Genomic DNA, 22,159 nt, shown 5'->3' with positions numbered 1-22,159 from the left:
TAGGTGCTACATTGGCGAAGGTTGGAAGAAGGGCAGTGGGAGAACTCCCCAGAGGAGGGAAGGCTACCTAGAAATAGGTAGCAAAACTTCACCTGTACACACTCGGGAAAGTAAGTGCAATTGGTGCCCTGCCCCGACCCCTGCAGGCCGTGCCAGGGCACAGCTATGCTCCCCTGGCGGACTTCCAACAGGCAGCATCTGCAGCCCTTTCGCTGGCCACCAGAGCCCGCTCTGCCTATATTCAGGGCTGGCTGGAAGTGTCAGGGGATTAACCCTTCCTTCTCCACTAAGAGCAACTCTCAGCCAATAACTATGGGGCATGGTGTATCCATTGAAAAAGACCCTGATGCCGGGAAAGATTGAAGGCAGGACGAGAAGGGGATGGCAGAGGACAAGACGGTTGGACAGCATCACTGACTCAATGGACATGAGTTTGAGCAAACTCTGGGAGACAGTGAAGGACAGAAAAGCCTGGTGTGCTGCAGTCCATGGGGCTGAAAAGAATCAGACGCAACTTAGCAACTGAACAACAACATGGTATATCTATCTGTGTACCTTCTCTGCACAGGTGGGAAGTGTCGAGGTGGGTGTTCTTCTTTATCTCCCAGACGTCCCCAGCCAAGTTACACTCGACAAGCTCATAGTGGTACCTCTGTTGATAATACATCCTTTACCGTCTGCCTTTCCCTCCCAGCTCATGTTCCTCCCCTATTGATATTCCCTGGGGTCTATCTTAAATAAGCATCTTTCACACAAATTCTTCTCTTGGGATTGACTCTCAGAGAACTCAAACTTCTGGGAATGTATCCTATAAATTAGCTTACACATACGCAAAAACCACATACATTCAGTTTATTAATTCACCATTTTTGTCACTGTGAGGTTGGAAACAATATACCAGAAGGAGACGGGCTTAGGATCCACCCACACAGTGGAATACAGAGCCACTATATAAAAGAATGAGAAAGTACTTTATGTCATGATAAAAAAACAATGTCTGAGCCATATTCATGAAAAAAGCAAGATGCAGAACAGTATAAATAATGCATGCTGCCATTTGTGTAAAAAAAAATTGTGTGTGTGTGTTTGCATATCCCTAGAATCATTGTATAAGACGAGAGGAAAAAAAGAATCTTAGTGAAGACCTCCAAATACATAACCTGGACTACCCTTTACAAGAGGTCTGAATGGCTGGGAGACCAGAATGGAAAGGAGAGACTTTTCATCATATACCTTTGCACATCTTTTGATTTTGATACTACAGACAGGTTCATTGTTTCAAAAAATAAAAGTACCATTAAAATAATAAATAAGTGAATACACGAAGAAAGGTGCGCCATTGTGCACTGAACACATCAGCTCTAGTGTGGAATGGTCGAACAGGCTCCTGCTGGTGCTCAGCCCCAGCTGCTCGGGCTCCTGCCAGCCTGCAGGCTCACCCACCAAAGTAGGTCCTACTTCCTTCCGGGGAGAGCAGGGGAGGATTTGTTGGCCTTGCCTTTGTGTTCACCCACAAGAGCTGCCATCACCTCTGCCCCCAAGGAAGGACCAGTGGCATCTTCACCCACACACAAGGAAGCCCAAGCAACTCCCTTTGGCCCCAGACCTTGTGCTGAAGGCACTTATCTTGGTTCAAGGGAGATCTGAGGCACACACACAACTCACACTCACGCACACACACACACACACACTCACGCGCACACACACACACACACACGCCTGTGCACACAGATGATAATGGAAACCCAAGCAGGTTGCTCCTGAGTGAAATGTCACAGCCCCGACTGCCTAACAGAGGTGTCCATCCAGCAACCTGGGCACCCGCTCTTTGGTCCCATCATGTCCTGACTGCTGCGGAGGAGGCCACTTGTGGGGAAGGAGCTGTTACTGGGGGGCGGCCGCATCAGGACCAGCTTCAGTCATCATGTCCTTGTACTGTCGTTTGAAGAAGCCGAGCTGTGGAGGCAGAAGCAAGTGAGTGAGGGCACCCAGGCTGGGGGAAGGGGGTGGGTGAAAGTCATGCAGGATAGGCAGGGAGACTGTGGGACCGAGAGATGCAAAGAAAAAACATGGTGGGGTGTAGAAGAGCCCCGGGGAATGTGGAACAGGAAGGGCACTGCTGCTGGGAAAGAAAAGAAGGAAAGAAATAGAAAACATAAGAAGAACTACTCCTTATACAGCGATTGTACCAGAGACCATTCTCAGTTCTCTAGAGTTATGAACCCAGTGACCTCCACAAAATGGGTATTTCCCTAGTGACTCAGAAGGTAAAGCATCTGCCTGCAATACAGGAGACCCAGGTTCAATCCCTGGGTCGGGAAGGGGAAGGGAATGGCCACCCACTCCAGTATTCTTGCCTGGAGAATCCCATGGACAGAGGAGCCTAGTGGGCTACAATCCATGGGGTGGCAAAGAGTCGGACAAGACTGAGCGACTTTCACTTACACTTAACCTCATTGTACAGTTGAAGAAACTAAGGTTCTGTGACCCGCCCCCCCTCCAGGTCACCCAACTGGCGGCAGAAGTGGGAGTTGAGCCCAGGAAGGCAGTGTTGAGTGAGATGCAGTGGCGGGGGCGGGGAGGGGGGGGGAAGGGGAGCGGGCAGGAAGAGGGTCCCGGGGGAGTTACCTTGTACAGGCCAGCAGAGATGAGGGCCAGGAGCACAAGCCCCCCTACCGAGCTGCCCGCGATCAGCGGGACAGGGTTATGTACTTCGTAGGATTCCACCTTGGTCTCTGTCTGGAGCAGGGAGGCAGGAGGGGGTACATCAAGGAGAAAGACTCTGGGTTTCTGGGGGGTCCCCCACCAGACTTGGGTGCTCCCTGAACCCCATGATTAACCCCTCCCTGTCCCCTGTCTCCTCCAGGCCCAGCGCTCACTCCTCATGCCCATCCTTCTCTGCCCCCCACAAGCCCAGACTCCTCTCCTGCCTCCAATGATCGCTCTGTGTCCCAGACACATACCTGGGCCATCACAAACCCGTCCTGTCCTGGAAGCAGGGTGAACTCTGACTCATCAAATAAGATCTCCGCTTTGCTCACAACTTGAAGGTGGTTGTGTGAAGTCTGTGGGAGAGAGACAGGGTGGGAGCTGGACCCCTGAGCCCTGAAGGATCATGACTCGTGCCCAGCCGAACCTCAGGCCCCCACAGACCTGGATGTACCAGTCAAATGAGAGGTTGCTCTTGAGGGTGACCTTGAACTCCTCCTGGACGCCAAAGGATGGGATCGCACACTGGATTCTCTGGCAGACAGCAACAGAGCAGTTCTGGGGATGGGAGGAAAAGAGACAGGTGAGCAGGAAAGCTGGATGCGGGACATGCCCTCTGAGCCCAGGCTGCTCAGTTGAGAGGTGGTCCTGGGCATGGTGAGGGGGTGGCACAGAGTCTGCATGCAGCCCCGAGGCTGGGACTTAGTCTCACCAGCACTGGGCTCTTCTTAAGCTCTGCCAGGAAGTCAGAGTGACGAGGGGCAACCTCCGTGATGTTACATCCACCGGATACGTTCTGAGGAAGAGGCACATGGTGAGGAAGGGATTGAAGTGAGGCTCCTGGGTCCACCCTCCAGGTCAGGAGAGGGTCGGAAATGGCTCCATAACCCAACAGAAGAAGCAGAAACAATTTTAGGAAAGACCAGGGGGCTGTGGAGGGAGGAGTTGGGCCCACTCCTCAGAGCCAGCTGGGCTTACCTGGGAGAAGGTGACCTGGGGCTGGGACCACACAGCCACCTTGTTCAGCTGGATGGGAATCCAAAAGACCACGCTGATGGGCAGTTTCTTCCGGCCCAGGTTGTTGAACTGTGTGGTGGGGGAAGGGTGAGTATCAGGGCTCTGGCCTTTCCACCCCCACCAGCAACTAGAATCAGGTTCCCCACTCCCGAATATCAAGGGAGTCCTGGGAGAGGGCCCAGGACTGAATAAGGCCTCCCAGACCCAAGCACCCTGCCTTCTGATGCTTTCTGAGAGGTAGGAGAGTGTGGTGGTTAAATACCCACTCCTGAGCCAAACAGGCTGTTGTAAGCAGTGGCTCTTCCACTTACTAGGGGTGACACTGGGGGGGGGGGGGGTGGGGATGATCTGTTAACCTCTCTGAGCCCCAGTCTCTTCATCTATAAACTGGGGGAGATGACAGTGCCTCCGTCACAGAGTCGTTATGAAAATGAAGAAAAAAGAGGTAACTACATACGTGTGTGTATACACATGTGTGCTCAGTCACTTCATTCGTGTCCGACTCTTTGCAACCCCATGGACTGTAGCCTGCCAGGCTCCTCTGTCCATGGGGATTCTCTAGGCAAGAATACTGGAGCAGGTTGCCTTGCCCTCCTCCAGAGGATCTTCCCAACCCCAGTATTGAATCTGGTCTCCTCCACTGCAGGCAGATTCTCTACTGCTGAGCCACCAAGGAAGTCCCATGTATACACATATGTGTGTGTGTACATGTGTGATGCATGTGCTTGTGTGTGTGTGGAGTCAGAGCAAGCTTAGAACAGAGCCTGGCCCAAAGCAGGCACCTCATGCATGTTTCCCATCTTTCATTTTGTTTTTTTTTTTGACAACATAACATGTGAGATCTTTGTTCCCTGACAGGGACTGAACCCTTGTGCCCTGCAGTGGAAGAGTGGAACTTTTTAAAAAGATTTTTTGATGTGGACCATTTAAAAAAGTTTTTATTGAATCCGTTACAATACTGCTTCCGATTCATGTTTGGGTTTTTTGTCCTGAGGTATGTGGGGTCTTAGTTTCCCGACTAGGGATCAAACCTGTGTCCCATGCAGTCAAAGCGTGGAGTCTTAGCCACTGGACCCCAGGGAAGTCCCTCCCGTTGTTCTTTCCTATCATCCTGGTTTCCCTCCCCAGGCTCCTTCTCCACTCCCCACCTGATACTGATGCTCCATAACGTGTCTGGTCTTCTCTGAGGCTGTGAAGTTGAGATATTTGGTGGAGGCCTCGAGGCTGACGGGAGAAAGAAGAAGGGGCAGGAGGTGACAGAACATCAGGGGAGTCCTGGGAGGGGGTCTCCGGCTAAGGGTGTTAAGGGGTGAACAGGGACATGGGAAATGCAACTGAGAGAGCGAGAGCAAGATGGTGTGCAAGGACCGTGTCAGGGGGCCCACATCATGTGCCACTTTGGCCCCCCCCACACACACAAATGCACACGTGTGCACACATAACTGCAGACACACACAGGCACACGTGCACAGACTCGCACGCAGATGCTCGATGCGCCACGTCCAGCCCAGGGGCGAAGGCAGAGCGAAAAGCCCCGGAAGCCAGTACCTGGTGACCACCATGTACACGGCGTATTTCACAGGCAGCTCCAGCTGGAATTGAGTTTTGTTGTTCCCGGGCATGTTGTTCTCACTGAAGGGAAACAGAGAGCTCTGACCAGCTCTTGAGAATTGAGAATCAGCCTTTCCTTCTCCTTTCTCTCCCTCACCCTCTAGCACCAACCAACCACTGAGTCTTGTCCTCTCAGCATTTTAAACACTGTCCTTTAAATCCAACAGAGGAAATAGAGATTGTAGGAAAGACCAGGGCTGCCCCATGGAGTTCAGGCCCATCCCAACTCACCTGGATGGATGCCTGGAGCATCTGCTTTTTCTCACCGGTCCCCTGAACTCAAAACCACTCCCACCCTAATCCCCCCCGCCCTCCTGGAGAGAGATCTTTCTAGCATGTAAAGGTGATCACATTCTGTCCCTCCCAAGTTCAACTGCAAACTCCCTAATAGGACCTGCCGGTCACTACACGAAATGGGCCATATCTAACCAAATCCAACTCTGCCTCCTGTGTTCAAACTTAGCCTGACGTTTGCAGTATCCAGGCATGGCTTGGTCCATACTTCCTTCTCTCTCTATTGAGGCCCACCCTCAATTTGTGCCTTTGCTGGGCCTCCCTGGTGGCTCAGATGGCAAAGAATCTGCCTGCAATGCAGGAGACCCTGGGTCAGGAAGATCCCTTGGAGAAGGGAATGGCTACCTGCTCCAGTATTCTTGGCTGGAGAATTCCATGGACAGAGGAGCCTGGTGGGCTATAGTCCATGGGGTCACAAACAGTCGGACATGACTGAACGACTAACACTTCCTTTCACTTTTTTTTGGCTAACCCACAGCCCAAATAAATCTTCCTCTCTGAACACCAAACTCCCAAGAACACTGGACATCATTCATTTCATACTGTATGGCAATCATCAACTTTCCTGTCCATCCTTGCCACTTAAATTATAACTTCCATGAGGCAGGAACCACAGCCATCTGGTCTGCTGTTATCCCATCAGCCCTGGGCAACATGCCTGGCATGTGATGGGTGCTCAGTTGGCATTTCTTGAGTGAATGAATGAGCTGAAGGGAGAACCAGTGGGGAGAGTGTAATGATCCACCATCAGCATGCGGCTGGGACCTCAAAACTGATGATGTGGTGGGCAGCCAGGCATAGCTCACCTGGTAACATTGGCCTTGAGAAGTAGCTTGTTTCCAAAGTAAGTATCAGGGTTCACGTCAAATGTGACATTAAAGGTGATCTGGAGTTGGAGAAAGGAGAGACAGTGACAAGAGTAAGAGAGAAGAAACTTCCAAGATGTTCATCAGCTGAAGAATGGGTAAATAAAATGTGGTACGTCCATACAACAGAGTGTTATCCAGCAGTAAAAAGAATCAGAGTATTAATACATCTTGCAACATGGGTAACCCTTGAAAGCGTGATGCTCAAAGAAGCCATCATATTGTATGATTCCATTTATATGAAATACCAAGACAGAAAATAGATTAGTGGTTGCCTAGAACTGGGACAGATGGGAAGACATAGGCTGATGGCCAAGGGGAGCAAGGTGTTTTGAGGGGGAGGTTATAAAATACTCTAGGACTTCCCAGGTTGTCCAGGGGTTAACAATCTGCCTTGCAATGCAGGGGACTCGAATTCAATACCTGGTCAGGGAACTAAGATTCCACATGCCTTGGAGCAAGTAAGCCCAAATGCTACAACTACTGAGCCTGTGGACCACAACTAGAGATTTCAAGAGCTGCAGTGAAAGATCCTGCATGGTGCAGTGAAGACCCCACATGCTACAGCTAAGACCCAATGCATCCAAACAAGTAATATTTTAAACATTAAATTAAAAATATAATACTCTAAAATTGATCACGCTGATGAATGCACAACTCTGTGAACATTTCAAAAGCCATTGGATTGTATACTTTTCTCAGTTTATTTATTTATTCATTTTTGAGTGCATCAGGTCTTGGTGTGTGTGGGCTCTCTAGCTGTAGCACTTGGGCTTAGATTGCCCAGTGGCATGTGGCGTAGGATCTTAGTTCCCTAACCCAGGATCAAACCCGGGTCCCCTACATTGCAAGTCAGATTCTCAACCACTTGACCATCAGAGAAGTCCCTGGACCATATACTTTAAATGTTTGTGTTAGTCATTCAGTCGTGTCTGACTCTTTGTGACCCCATGGACTATATAGCCTGTTAGGCTCCTCTGTCCATGGAATTCTCCAGGCAAGAATACTGGAGTGGGTTGCCATTCCCTTCTCCAGGGAATCTTCCCAACCCAGGAATCAAACCCAGGTCTCCCACATTGCAAGCAGATTCTTTACTGTCTGAGCTGCCAGGGAAGCCCTATGGGTGTATTGTAATGGTAGATGGATTTTATCTCAGCAAAACTTTAAAAAAAAAAAAAAAAAAAAAGACAGAAAGAAAGCTCTACTTTTAAAAAGAAGAAGGAGAAGGGAATTCCCTGACGATCATTGGTTAAGATTTCACGTTTTCATTGCCAAGGGCCTGAGTTCAATACCTGGTCCGGGAACTAAAATCCCACAGGCCATGCAGTGTGGGAAGAAGGAGAAGAGGAAGAACAAGGGAAGAATTCAGAAGAAAACAAAGGAGAAAAAGGGAGGAGGAGCCAGCAGTCTGACCTCCGAGTTGTCTGGGAAAATGGGGTGGTTTATGCTGCAGGTGGTGCTCTTCAAGGTTTCAGACCCTTCAGTGGAGACATCAGACTCACAGGCCAGGCGCCAGGATCGATGTGAGCGCTGGTTCTGGAAGGCCAGGGAGGCAGAGCTGGTGAAGTCAACTGGGAGCCAGGGCGGGCAGGGCAAGCAAAGTCAGATGGAGCCTGAGAAGGGTTTGGCTACCTGGCCGGCTGACACCCTCCGGTAGGACAAGCCAGATGGATAGAAGAAGGTGACCTGAGTTCTGTAGGAGTCCTCGCCCTGGTTTCTCACAGTCAGCGTCACGTTCAAGTCCCGGGGACCACCCACCACCAGGGTGTCCAGGCTGTGGAAGGAAGAAGCCAGGCCATGAGAGGCTGGGGGCTTCCCTGCCGCGAATGTGCTCTGGAGGGAAGGAGGCGCAGACACTGGGAGAGAGAAGGTAGTGGATGAGGCGGCAGCAGCTGCTCTGCGCCGGGCTCCCTTGGGGGCCAGGAGGAGAACAGAGCGCCAGCTTACCGTGCAGGTTTGGGGGTAAAAACGAGGACAGGGAACTCACTCCAGAAAACTGAAGGTGATGCTGAGGTCATCCTGGCAGACGGTGTCATTGCCACAGTTCTTCTCAAAGGGAAGCTGCCAAACACAGAATATGAGAAAAACGAAAGGAAATCAGGACAGGATGTGAAACGAAACAGTAAAGTGAAATCCTGAAATAAAGTGAAAGTGTTAGTTGCTCAGTCGTGTCCGACTCTTTGGGACCCCGTGGACTGCAGCCTGCCAGGCTCTTCTTGCCTGTGGGATTCTCCAGGCAAGAATACTGCAGTGGGTTGCCCTTGCCTGCTCCAGGGGATCTTTCCGACTCACCGAGGCTGTGAAGAGTCTCAGAGCGTCCACAGCCAGCACTGGCCTGAGGCCCCCATAATTGCGCGCGGGCTCCCCCACAAGAGAGAAGTTGAGGCGCAGAGCAATGGGGGTCACTGAGTCCTCCACACAGTCCTGAGAGACAGTGGGGGGTTGGTGATCCAGCCTTCTCAGCTTCACAAGGCCACCCCTGCTTGGAGGACCCAGGAGGGTGGTCACCCCCTGCTCACCAGTAACCGGATCGTCAGGGTCTCGCATTTCTGACGCAGCCTCAGCGTCTCTACATGTCTGCGTGTGTTGTTCTTTGTCTCATCAAAGACGGCCTGGGAATGGGGGCGACCTGGGTCCAGAGCCAGTTCATAGGTGATAGTGCTCTGGGTATCTCCTGAGGGGCAGAGAAGAATGGTGGTAAAGAGCCTGGCTTTGGAGTCAGACTGGCAAGAGGTGGAGGCCCCTTTCCTCTGCTCCCCAACTGTCCAACTTGGGCCACGTTAGCTGACCTCTCTGTGTCTCTCAGCTCCTTATTTAAAAAAAAAAAAGAGTTGGATATGACTTAGTGACTGAACAACAACCTGGGGTCTTCAGTTTCAGCATGTGGGATCTAATTCCCTGACCAGGGATTGAACCCTGGCCCCTGCATTGGAAGCACAGTGCCCTAGCCACTGGACCAGCAAGGAAGTTCCTCCTTATTTTTAAATTGAAGATAATAATTCTAACTTCCCAACAGTGAAAATAAAATTGTGCCTATGAAGCCTTGAGCATAGTGCCTGCCACATAATAAGTGCTCAGTAAATAATAGCTATTCTGTTACAAGCTAGAAAATTAAGTATATTTTTTAAGTATATTGCTTTTCACTTTTTCTCTTTGTCTTTGTTCTTCAGCAGTTTGTACCTTGGGATGATACAGTGTCTAGTGTTGTGGGCATTGGTGTAATGTACCAATTTATGGTTCCTTTTATATTTATCTTGCTCTGACTTGGTAGAGAATCTTGATGTCTTTCACCAGTTTTAGAAGTCTTTACCACCATTTCTTTTTTAAATTCTGTTTTATATTGAAGTATAGCTGATTAATAGTGTTGTTTTAGTTTCAAGTATACAGCAAAGTGATTCAGTTATACATATATATTTTTTCAGCTTCTTTTCCATTATAAACAAGATATTGATTGAATATGATTATCTGTGCCATACAGTAAATCCTTGTTTACCTATCTTATATATAGTAATGTATATCTGTTTGTTCTGCTTCTAATCTGCTATTAAATGTATTGAATTCTCAATTCCATTCCGTGTGTTTTTCAGTGCTAGTGTTTTGATTTAACTCTTTCAGGAAATCCAGATTTTTTTATGAAGTTCTCCATCCTTTCCCTTTTTTCTTGAAGATATTAATTTTAGTTATATTTTAAATTCTGATTTGATAATTCTGAATCATCTGTGGGTCTGTATCTATTTTCTGTTGTTTCTCTTGCTTGCTGGTCTCAATGGACATTTTCCCAATAGAAGGACCGAGGTGTTTTTCAAGGCCCCACTCAAATCTCTGCTTCCTCAGCAGCTGGATTTCTTTTTAACTCATTAGCTCTCCAGTTGTTATCTTCCACTGAGTTTCTGGAAGTATTGACCTGGACATGCATGACTTAGAAGTCAGCCAATGACTTGTATGGAATTTCCATGTAGATTTTGGGGGATCTTCTCTGTAATTCTCTACTCTCCAAGACTTCACTCTCAATTTCTAGCCATGTTGTTTGCCCCAAACCCTGGCTGCTATCTCCTCAGTCCAGTAAGATTACTGCTAGAAAACTAATTTTATCTTCTCCCCTTGTTTCCCTCTAGAACCACCATTACTCTTCCTCACCCCAAGCACAATGCCACTCAGAATAGAGACAAGGGAGGAAGTCAAGTTAGTTGTGATAAAATACATGTCTGAATGCTTTGTGAGTTTGTGTTTAGCTTCATCAACTCAATCTCCCGTTTGACCAAATTATCGTTGCTGCTTAGTTGCTAAGTCGTGTCTAACTCTTTGCAACCCCATGAACTATAGATTTCCAAGCTCCCTCTGCCCATCTCTCAGTTAAAAAAATATTTCTGATTAGTTCACAGGGTGGGGCCCTTCATTCTATAGAGAACTGAAATTGTAAAGAAGTGCCAGAGATTTACTTCTTTGGGGGTGCTTTCTGGGCCTCCCCACCCATGCCCTAGCAGGGGAACCATCTGCTTACTCCATCCAAGCTTGAAGAAGGCTATCAGAGCCCATCAATGTCCCAGTCATTTAACCTCTTGAAATTCACCCACCCAGCCTCACCTTCTCCCAGCCGATCCCATGTACTCTTGCGAACTTGGAGACAGACTTTGACCTGCCCAGCAATCCGGTCTTTTATCACTAAGTCACGACACTCATACACATTCCTCTTCACTTCCTTGGGTGTGAACTCCATCGTCGCCTCAACTTTCAGCACAGGCTGTGACCTGGGGGGACACCAGAGGGCCATCAGGAGCCATCGTACAGCAAACTCACTCCTTAAAAAGAAGATACCCGGTATGATCTCACCTGAGCAGCAGCACATGCCCCTGAGCCCCGACAGCCAAGTCTACCAGTCCATCCATTGTGAGGTCCTGGCCCCCGCTCAGTGACTGCCCAAAATACTGAAGCTTGGGGGAGATCTGTGAGCCTGTGATCCGCTGAGGGTAGAAAAGAGGAGGAGAGAAAGAGATGGGAAAGAACAGAGAAGAGAGTAACTCAGTCTCCCAGGGTGACCCAAGGAGAGATTGTCTGAGCTCCACTCAAGTCACACCTCCCACAATTTCTTTAAAAATTAGAGTAACTATTCAACTTTAAACTGCAACCTTGAGATGATATCAAAAATTTCCATAATTGCTGGGTTTTTCAGAGAAAACAAGAAGCTTCACAGGAAAGAAGAGACAGTATACTATTTGACTAAGCTGAATCTCTTGACTCAGTTGGATCTCTCTTACGTGGTCAAGAAAATGCAAACACTCTGTATTGACCTAACCAAAATTATCAAATAAATTTAATGTGGGGGGGTGGGATGGAAAGCATGTGAATACCTGAAAAGAGAGGCCTCAAAGAGAGTTCAGTCCTCACCTTCCATAGTAGGAAGTCAACGCAAAAACAAAAATCAAGCAGCAGCAATATAATTGTGTCCTTGGGAAGTATGGAGAATTATTGAAAGAGCTGAAAGCGGTTTCCTCAAGAGGATGAAAAACAAAGAGGAAATCACAGTGAGGGTATGAAAATTGTTACTTTTCATAATAAGCTGTTAGGAACAATTTTGACTCTTCAATCTATGTGGAAGATTAACACTGAAAGGATCAGTTCAGTTCAGTCACTCAGTCGTGTCTGACTCTTTGCAACCCCATGGACTGCAGCACGACAGGCTTTCCCGTCCGTCACCAACTCCTGGAGCTTATTCAAACTCATGTCCATAGAGTTAGTAATGCCATCCAACCATCTCATTCTCTGTCGTCCCCTTCTCCTCCTGCCTTCAATCTTTCCTAGCATCATGGTCTTTTCCAGTGAGTCAGTTCTTCACATCAGGTGGCCAAAGTATTGGAGTTTCAGCTTCAGCATCAGTCCTTCCAATGAATATTCAAGACTGATTTCCTTTAGGATGGACTGGTTGAATCTCCCTGCAGTCCAAGGGACTCTCAAGAGTCTTCTCCAACACCACAGTTCAAAAGCATCAATTCTTCGGTGCTCAGCCTTCTTTATAGTCCAACTCTCACATCCATGCATGACTACTGGAAAGATCATAAGACTATACAGAGCTTTGTTGGCAAAGTAATGTCTCTGCTTTTTAATATGCTATCTAGGTTGGTCATAGCTTTTCTTCCAAGGAGCAAGCATCTTTTAATTTCATGGCAGCAACCACCATCTGCAGTGATTTTGGAGCCCCCCCAAAAAATAAAGTCTAACTGAAAGGATAACAGCCAAATATATTAAAAAATTTTAAAAGTGACTTTGTCATGTACTTAATGCCGCTGAAGTGTGTACTCTTAAAAATGGTTAAGGTGGTGAGTTTTAGGTCATGTATATTTTGCTGCCATTTTTTAAGTGAATTTGTCAACTGGAAAGAAGAATGAGGAAGTGCAGGACGCTGGAAATGTGCTATATCTTCATCTTGGTGGTGCTTACTCGGGTTCACAGATGTGATAATTCAACACTTAAGATTTGTGTGTTTACTGAACATACATTATACTGCAAATTTTTCTGAGAAAAAATTATTTTATCCTATTGGGAGGAAGTTTTGTTTTGAAATTATATAATATGGTAGTTGGGAGATCCACAAGACATTTGCTTGTTGAAATACTGACCATCCCCAGTTCCAGTCATAGAAAAAGAACAACTAAAAATTACAAACAGTAGAACAAGCTTACATGATCCTTTTTGTATTTATTTTTAATTCCAAAGTCTGTGGTGTGGGAGAGGAGAATGTGAGTGGAGTGGGAGTGTGTGTATGGGTGTGAGTGGATGTGGGTGTCTGGGGGGGTGTGGGTGGGTGTGAGTGTGGGTGTGACTGGGTGTGAGTATGGGTGGGGATGGGTGCACGGGGGTGTGGGTGAGGGTGGGTGAATGTGTGGACCCTCCCCTTACCCTTGTTTTCCTTTCCAGGGCAAGTTCTGGTGAAGATAAAAGGGCAGAAGGAGCTAGGGCTTTTGCTGTTTACTTTAGATATTTTAACTTATACAAGCATGTAAAGTGTTGTAATAAAAATAAAGTAAAACCAGAGCCTTCAAATCCCATTTACACAAAGAAGCAACAGATGCCAATGAGATAAAGGCTTATCTATAATATTCACAAAATTGTGGAAAGAGGTTCCGTGACACAGAAGGAAGAACGTGAGGAGTGCTGGGCTGTAACTAAAGAACGTGTGACTACTGAAGACCTCGAGCCCTAGAAGCCTGTATTCTGCAACAAGAGAAACCACTGCAATGAGAAGCCCATGCATCGCAACTAGAGAATAACCCCTGCTGGCCACAACTAGAGAAAAACCAGAAAAGCAATGAAGATTCAGTGCAGCCATAAATAAATAAGTAAAATTATTTTTTTTAAAGGAGTGTGTGAAAAATACTAGGGCTGACATAGCATAGTACTCCATACACTAGAATGGGCAAAACTGATCTATGGTGGAAAATAATTGGAACAGTAGCTTCCTCTAGGATGGAGTGGGGTCAGAAATTGACTGGGAGGGGACAGGTGGGAACTTTCTAAAGTGATAATGATGTTCGGTACAGTAAGTGAAATTGCTCAGTTGGGTCCGACTCTGCAACCCCATGGACTGTAGCCTGCCAGGCTCCTCTGTCCATGGAATTTTACAGGTATGTATCTTTGTAGAATTATTGGGGGTTGTTTGTTTGGTTTTTGGTTGTCTGGTCACCCCACACAGCTTTCAGGGTCTTAGTTCCCCGATCAGGGATTGAACCCAGGTCATGGCAATGAAAGCACTGAGTCATAACCGCTGGAGAATTCCAGAGAATTCTAGAGAATTCCAGAGAACACCAGAGAATTCCCAGGATTTGGGGTTATGTTTTTCAAAATTCATTGACTGGCCAAAGATCTGTGCATTTTCTGTCTATACATTTTATCTTAAAATTAACGGTAAGCAAATATTAAATTCTAGTTAAAGATATACATGGTGAGGTATTTAGGGGTGAAGTCAGACTGGTGTTGCAAATTACTTTGAAATGCATTTTAAAATGTGATGAACTGATGAACAGGCAGAAAAGGATGAATATAAGGATGGAGATGTGAAAAAGTAAATCAAGTAAAATATTCATAGATTTTAGCTTATAAATACATGGGTGTTCACTGTACATTAAAATTTTTCTTAATAAAATGGAAAATTTTTACTGATGCCTGGGGCTCTGTCCACATGTGCTTCAGTCGTGTCTGACTTTTTGCCACCCCATGGACTATAGCCCACCAGGCTCTTCTGTCCATGGGATACTCCAAGCAAGAATACTGGAGTGGGTTGCCATGCCCTCCTGCAAGAGATCTTCCCGATCCAGGGATCAAACCCTTGTCTCCTGCATTGGCAGATGGGTTCTTTACTGCTGGTGCCACCCGGGAAGCCCCTGGAGCCCTGACCTCAGACCAATTAAATCAGAACTCCTACTGGCAGGGCCCAGGCACCCATTTTTTAAGAACTTCAGGTGATGTTAGTGGGGTTGAACCTTGTGAGGGATTTGGCAGGAGTGATGAAGAAACAGAGAAAGGACATAAGAAAAATTTGGGGGGGAAAATGCTGGAAAAAAGTCAAGAGACCAGAAGACTGGATGGCCTCAGTGGGCTGTAAGGGAGAAAGCCAGACTGTGGGGGTCCCTCTAGATGGTGGGCTTCATCTGGCAGGAAAGAGGGCGCTTCTTCAGGAGGAAACAAGTTGTGGCAATCAACATTTCAAGTGACCAGCCATCAGGATCAGCTGCACAATTTGCAGGACCCCATGGGGGGAAAACCATGTAGGACTCCTTATTCAAAAGTTGTTAAGAATTTCAAGATGGCTGGAGCAGAGCATTAATCTAAGCACAGCGCCCGTTTGAGAGAGGAGCCCTGAGTGACTACACAGGTCACACACCTGTGAAGAATGCAGTCCTGGTAGAATGACCAACCACAGGGCTTCCTGTGTTGTGAGACTCTCACTGCTAAAATCAAGAGGTTAGTTAGTTACTGTTAGTTGCTCCGTCGTGTCTGACTCTGTGCAACCCCACGGACTGTAGCCCACCAGCCTCCTCTGTCCATGGAATTCTCCAAGCAAGAATACTGGAGTGGGTTGCCATTTCCTCTTCCAGGGGATCTTCCCAAGCCAGGGCTTGAACCCCGGTCTCCTGCATTGCAGAGTCTTTACCATTTGAGCCAACAGGGAAGCCCCAAACCAGGACAGATGTGGGGCAAACCAGGTCTACTGGTCATCCTACAAAGACTGAGATTCAGAGGAGAGGAACGTCTACATCCTAACACTTCTGGCTCACCATTCATTACCTCTGAGCCTTCATCTTCGCTCCTGTAAAGGGGCAGCAGTGATGCTGGCCCTGTGCACCTCCTCTAGTTGTCAGAATGAATCTTTTCTGTGAAATGTGTATTGTTTTTGAAGGTTCTGAAAAGGGCTTCTGGGAGAACTAGCCTAGCAGCTGCGGGAATGTCAATTTAGAAAGGAATAGATGACCCGGCCTCACCTGGCTGTGGGAGGGGTTGATGCCCAGTTCTGAGGTTCCGTGGAACAGGTAGACAGCACCCTGGTTCTCCTGCTCTCCTGGGGCCCCAATGGCCACATCCGCCAGCCTGTCCCCATTCACATCCCCCAGTGCTGTCAGGGCTGCCCCAAAGCGGCTCCAGGGGTGGCCCGGCTCCCCTCGCAGGACAGCATCACACTGCCACTTAGCTCTCTGCAGAACAAAAATAGTGTCAGGTCCCACCCCAGGCGACCCCTCCATCCCACACCCAGCCCGGGGTCTCATCACTACTCACCCCCCGGGGAAAGGGGCACACAGACACCTGGCCCCCTCGCATCTGCTCATAGAAATGGGGGGCCCCGATGAGGATCAGGTCAGAGCTGCCATCTCTGTTGACATCCACGGAGTGGAGGGAGGCCCCAAAGTAGGAGCCGATCTGAAAGAGATAAGGCCAAGATCACATACCTCTTCCCACCTAAAACAGGGCATGGGGGTTTTCTCCCTGGGACGTAAAATCATGCCTGCTGAGGCAAGCCCTTTGGAGTGGATGAGATCCTCTCCCTGTTTCATGATCAATCCTTGTTTGAATGTACTGCCAGCTGAAGAGCCTGTTATAGAGTTGATGGGTGGTGGTGAGGATTCACCCTGAACCATGTTCCAGGGAGATGATTAAGGTAGCAAAGAAGTTGGATTTGAAAATACAGACAGGGGCTTCCCTGGTAGTCCAGTGGTTAAGAATCCACCTTCCAATGCAGAGAAAGTAGGTTCTATCCCTGGTTGGGGAACCAAGGTCCCACATGTTGTGGGACAACTAAGCCTGAGTACCATAACTACTGAGGCTGCACACCACAGCTAGAGAGAAGCCTGCATCTGCGACAAAGAGTCCTCAAGTTGGCTCCTATGAAATATCCCACGCACTGCAACTAAGCCCTGGAGCAGCCAAAAATAAAATAAATATTTTTTTAATTAAAAAAAAAATAAGGAGAGAAAAGCCTAGAAGGCCATACAGGATATCCTTTCAATATGTTGGAAGTCTTTAGGGGGTAAATCAAAGTTGGCAGTCTGGCTAATAAGGAATCAACTGGCTTGGATGAAAAATAACTATTGCTACAGGAATTTTTTTTGCATGATACTGAGAAATAATGTTTACCTTTTAAAACAGTTTTAAAATATGTTCAAAAAATATCATGATATGTTCTCTGTAAATGGGTAGACTTCATCCATAGAAATCACCCGTTAAGTCATTCATTCATTCGTTTAACAAACAAAGGGTTGCTCTTTGCTGAGTGTGAGGCTGGGTAGTGGAGACGGTGCCTTCAAGGCTTTCGGTTCAGGAGGTTGGAAGGGAGAACAGTACCAGATAAAAGGGAGATGTATATGGAAATTTCTCATTTGTGGGGCAAGTTCTAGGAAGGAAAAGTGCAGATGGCACCAAGACAGTGACTTACCACTGTCTGATTTCTGCCCCACACACCTCTGAGGGAAGCCTCCTGATAAGTCTGAGCATATGCATGCTAAGTTGCTTCAACTGTGCCTGACTCTTTGCGACCCTATGGATTGCAGCTTGCCACGCTCCTCTCTCCATGCAGAGGAGACTCTTGCCTGGACTCCCCAGGAGATCTTAATAAATTCTTGCCTGGATTTCTCAAGGCAAGAATCCTGGAGTGGGTTGCCATGCCCTACTCCAGGGGATCTTGTCCACTCAGGGATCAAACCCATGTCTTCTGTGTTTCTTGCACTGCAAGAGGCTTCTTTCCTGCTGAGCCATCGGGGAAGCCCCACCTCCCCCACCCCACCCCGCCCCCGCCTCCTCCCCCATAGTTCAATAAAGGCATTTAAGCTTCATCATAAATTCAATAGGATTTTTTTTTCTTTTAGGTCAAGTTTATTGGGTATAATTTCCACATAATAAAATCCAACCTTTTTACTACAGTTTTATGAGTTCTGACAAACACATAAAGTCATGTAATTACCATGATGGTCAAGATTCAGGACAGTTTCCTCACCCCCAAAATATTCCCTTTTGCTGTAATCAACCTCTTTCCTCAGTCATCAGCCCCTGGTAACCACTGATCTGTTTTCTGTCCCTATAGTTTTGCCCTTTCCAGAATGTTATATAAAGGGAATTATACAGTAGGTAGCTTTTCAGATCTGGCTTCTTTCAACTAGAGTAAGCATTTGGGATTCATCCATGTTGTTGCATGTATCATTAATTTGTTCTGATTTATTTCTGACCAGTATTCCATTGTACAGACGTACCACAGTTTGTTTATCCATTACCCAGTTGAGGGATATTCAGGTTGATTCCAATTTGGGGCATTTATGAATAAAGCCACTAGAAACATTCATACGTAGGTTTTCATGTGAATGTCTATTTCTATTTCTCCTGGATAAATACCTAAGAGTGTTACGGCAACTACATATTGAACTTTATAAGATACTGATGAACTTTTCCAAAGTAGTCATTTTTCCAATGCCATTTTTCCATTCTGACAGCAATGTATGGATGTTTTAATTGCCACACATCCTTGCCAGAACTTGATATTGCAAGTTTTTTGTGTTAATCATACTAATAGGTGTGCAATTGTACCTCACTATGGTTTTAATTTGCATTTCTGTGATGAATTAATGATATGTGACATTCTTTCATGTGCTTATTTGCCATTCACATATCTTCTTTGGTTAAGTGTCTGTTCAAATATTCTGCTTATTTTTGAATTGAATTATTTAACTTCTTGTTGTTGAGTTTTGAGAATCCTTTATGTATTCTGGATATAAGTCTTTTGTCAGATATGTAATTTTATTTTATTTCAAATATGTCATTTTTAAAAAGGAAGGGAAATTTGCAAATAGTTTCTTCCAATCTGTAGCTTATCTGTTCATTCTCTTAATAAACAGAGCAAAACTTTTCTTAGTTATCTTTTTTTTTTCTTTATGGGCCATGTTTTCAGTGTTATATCTAAGAATTCTTCGACTAATGCAAGGTCACAAAAATTTTCTCCTAATGTTTTCTTTCACAAGTATAACAGTTTTACATTTTACATTTAGCTCTATAATCTATTTTGAATTAATCTTAACATGGATCAGTTGACAAGATATGTGTAAAATGTTTTGTTTTGTTTTCTTACTATGGGTGTTCAATTGTTTCAGCACCATTGAACTCTCCATTGAATCGTCTTTGTGTCTTTATTGACAAGCAATTGACTATACATGTGTCAGTTTACTTGAGGCCTGTTCTGTTTCTCTGATATTCCTGCCACACTGTTCTGCTTACTGCAACTTTCATAGGAAGTCTTAAAATTTGGTAGGTTATGAATCTTCCACTAAATACCTAATAGTATTCACCTAAGATCTTTTTCAAACCTGTTTTGAATATTTACTTTCTTTGATTTTTTCATATAAATCTTAGAACCAGCTCATTAATTCTACAAATAAATTAGAATTTTGATTGGCATTGTGTTGCATCTATAGATCAACTTGAGAAGTAACATCTTAGCAATATTGAGTCTTCCAATCCATGAACACAGTATATCTTTCCATTTATTTAGGCTTTTGATTTCTCTCATTAGTGTTTTGTACATTTCAGTATAAAGATATTGTACACATTTTATTAGATTTATACTTAAGTATTTCATGGTCTGGGCTTCTCAGGTGGTGCTAATAGTAAAGAACCCACCTGCCAGTGCAGGAGATTCAGGAGACACAGGTTCAATCCCTGGGTCGGGAAGATCCCCTGGAGAAGTAAATGGCAACCCACTCCAGTATTCTTGCCTGGAGAATACCATGGACAGAGGAACCTGGCAGGCTACAGTCTATGGGGGGGGTCACAAAAGAGTCAGGTATGACTGAGCAACTAAACAACTAAACAACAACAACAATAGTAAATCTATAGTTAACTTAAATTGCCAAACTGTGTTCCATAAGAGCTGTATTATTTTACATTCCCAGCAGCAAAGTATGAAGGTGCCAATTTCTCGACATTCTCACCAACATATGTTATTTTTCTTTTTTTTTTTCTCTGAAATAGCCTTTCTAGTGCTATCTCTATTGTGGTTTTGACTTACATTTCCCTAATGACTAGTAATGTCAAACATCTTTTCATGTTCTTATTGGCCATTTGTATATCTTATCTGAAGAAATATCTATCTGAATTCTTTGTCCATTTTTAAATGAAGTTGTCTTTTTATTGTTGAATTGTAAAAGTTCTTTATATATTCCAAATACCAGATCTTTATCAGATATATGACTTGTAAATAGTTTCTCCCATTCTTTTCATTTTCTTTACAGTGTAATTTGATACTCAATGGTTTTAAATTTAATGAAGTCCAACTTACCTATTTTATATTTGCTTGTGTTTATGGTGGAATGTTCAAAAACTCATTGCCAAGTCTAAGGTTACAGAAATTCACCTAAGAATCTCTCTAAGAGGTTTATAGCTTTTATTTTTACATTTAGGTTTTTGATCCATTTTAAATTAATTTTTGTATATTGTGAGGTAAGGATCCAAATTTATCCATTTGCATGTGGATATCCAGTTAACCCAACATCTTTGTTGAAAATCTTTTTTTCCTTAGTGAATGAACTTGATACCTTTGTTGAAAATCAACTGGCCATAGTTATATGGGCTTATTTCTGGACTCTCAGTTCTATTCCATTGATTATAAGTTTGTCCTTAGCTGTACCATCCTGTCTTGATTACTGTAACTTTAAAGTAAGCTCCAAATTGGAAACTGTGACTCCTCCAACTTAATTCTTCTTTTTCAAGATTGTTTTGGCTACTGCGGGTCTGTTGCATTTTCATATGAACTTCAGAATCAGTTGGCCCATTTCTGCAACATTGTTGAACAAGCCCTATGTTTCTGGGATAAACCACACTAGGTCATGATGTATTATTCTTTTTATAGATTGATGAATTCAAGTTGCTAACACTTTCTTAAAAACAGTTTTTGCAGGGGTGATATTCAAAATATTGACCTCCTAGGACTGCTCAGGCAGCAACCACAGGCTTAGCTGAAGTGGGTCCTAGAAGTCTTCTGAGTCAGGTTGTGTCTGACATCATAGTTGCTAGATTATGGTGAAGTTCAAACAGTACTGGGTGAGGGGACCAGTGTGCATGGTGGGGGTGGGGAGAGAGGTGGGGGAGGATGTCTCAACGAAGCAGTTATTTATTGACAGATGTAGAATTATTTCAATATTTTAATAACTAATACAGTTTACTTGTTAGAAACAGTGAAAGTGCTAATCACTCAGTCATGTCCCACTCTTTGTGACCCCAAGGATCAAACTCAGGTCTCCCGCATTGCAGGCAGATTCTTTACCGTCATAGCCATCCTGGTTATGGACTGGTCAAATGCCAGTTTTGTGTACAGATAGACTTGTAGAGAGCTCTGGACAGGTCAAGTGTTGGTATTTACTATTATCAGAAAAGTGAGGACACAATATTTTCAAATGCAAGTTTGTCCCAGAGTTGGTCCCACTGCTGTCTAGCTTAAAGCCCTCTGAAATCTGCTTTACAAAACTCTGCCACACCTTATATATATGACTGAGTCCCTTTGCGGTCCACCTGAAACTACCGCAACACTGATAATCAGCTATAATCCAATACAAAATAAAAAGTTTAATAAAAAAAAAACTCTGCCCCATTGGCACCTGGTGATGCCCATCCTGGAAGCCCTCAGTTCCCAGGGTACTTCTGTTGGTACATCCATGCCCTACACACTCGGCACTCACCTGGCTTCCTTTGATTTCAGCGTTTTTCTCCCAAACACCTGCATTCTGTCTGAATATCACCACCAGGCCAACGTGCTGATATCGAGGCGCTCCCAGAAACAGGCTTTGCACCCGGTTCCGCAAGGTGACTTCGGCAGCATAACCTGAAGATGACCAATTAAGAGGAGAAAGTGCTTTCCCTCAGAGACTCTGCCCCCACCAACAGGACTGTCCCATGAGTAGGGGCAATGGGGCTGCCCCGCGGTTGTGAGATTGGGGTAATTGAACCCGGCACTCTATTCCTCTTCATTTGTTGTTGGTGGTAGTGGTGTTATTGTTTAGTCACTAAGTCACATCCAACTGTTTTCGACTCCATGAACTGTAGCCCACCAAGCTCCTCTGTCCATTGGATTCTCCAAGCAAGAATACTGGAGTGGGTTGCCATTTCCTTCTCCAGGGGATCTTCCCAACCCAGGGATTGAA

The 22,159-nt window shown here is 45.6% G+C and overlaps 1 protein-coding gene across 3 annotated transcripts in view; it reads right to left on the bottom strand.

Moving 5' to 3' along the window:
- Positions 1-837: 837 nt before the first annotated feature.
- Positions 838-22,159, bottom strand: part of ITGAM (integrin subunit alpha M) — a 35,935-nt gene continuing 14,613 nt past the window's right edge. For 2 of the 3 annotated variants that reach the window (XM_061153298.1, XM_061153300.1), the window contains 20 exons: positions 21,698-21,840; positions 16,263-16,403; positions 15,971-16,180; positions 11,328-11,458; positions 11,082-11,245; positions 9,017-9,171; positions 8,790-8,921; positions 8,485-8,558; positions 8,130-8,271; positions 7,911-8,033; positions 6,438-6,517; positions 5,275-5,358; positions 4,875-4,950; positions 4,184-4,297; positions 3,688-3,795; positions 3,422-3,505; positions 3,154-3,267; positions 2,964-3,065; positions 2,629-2,739; positions 838-1,956 (listed from right to left, as the gene is read on the bottom strand). In XM_061153298.1, the coding sequence (XP_061009281.1) occupies positions 1,885-1,956; positions 2,629-2,739; positions 2,964-3,065; positions 3,154-3,267; positions 3,422-3,505; positions 3,688-3,795; positions 4,184-4,297; positions 4,875-4,950; positions 5,275-5,358; positions 6,438-6,517; positions 7,911-8,033; positions 8,130-8,271; positions 8,485-8,558; positions 8,790-8,921; positions 9,017-9,171; positions 11,082-11,245; positions 11,328-11,458; positions 15,971-16,180; positions 16,263-16,403; positions 21,698-21,840 (2,360 nt within the window). In that variant the 3' untranslated portion in view covers positions 838-1,884. The remainder of the gene's footprint in view (positions 1,957-2,628; positions 2,740-2,963; positions 3,066-3,153; positions 3,268-3,421; positions 3,506-3,687; positions 3,796-4,183; positions 4,298-4,874; positions 4,951-5,274; positions 5,359-6,437; positions 6,518-7,910; positions 8,034-8,129; positions 8,272-8,484; positions 8,559-8,789; positions 8,922-9,016; positions 9,172-11,081; positions 11,246-11,327; positions 11,459-15,970; positions 16,181-16,262; positions 16,404-21,697; positions 21,841-22,159) is intronic. The other variant, XM_061153299.1, reaches the window with a different exon arrangement.

Source organism: Dama dama, chromosome 10 (assembly GCF_033118175.1).
Source record: "Dama dama isolate Ldn47 chromosome 10, ASM3311817v1, whole genome shotgun sequence".
NCBI lineage: Eukaryota > Metazoa > Chordata > Mammalia > Artiodactyla > Cervidae > Dama > Dama dama.
This window is presented reverse-complemented; position numbering and strand designations above follow the sequence as displayed.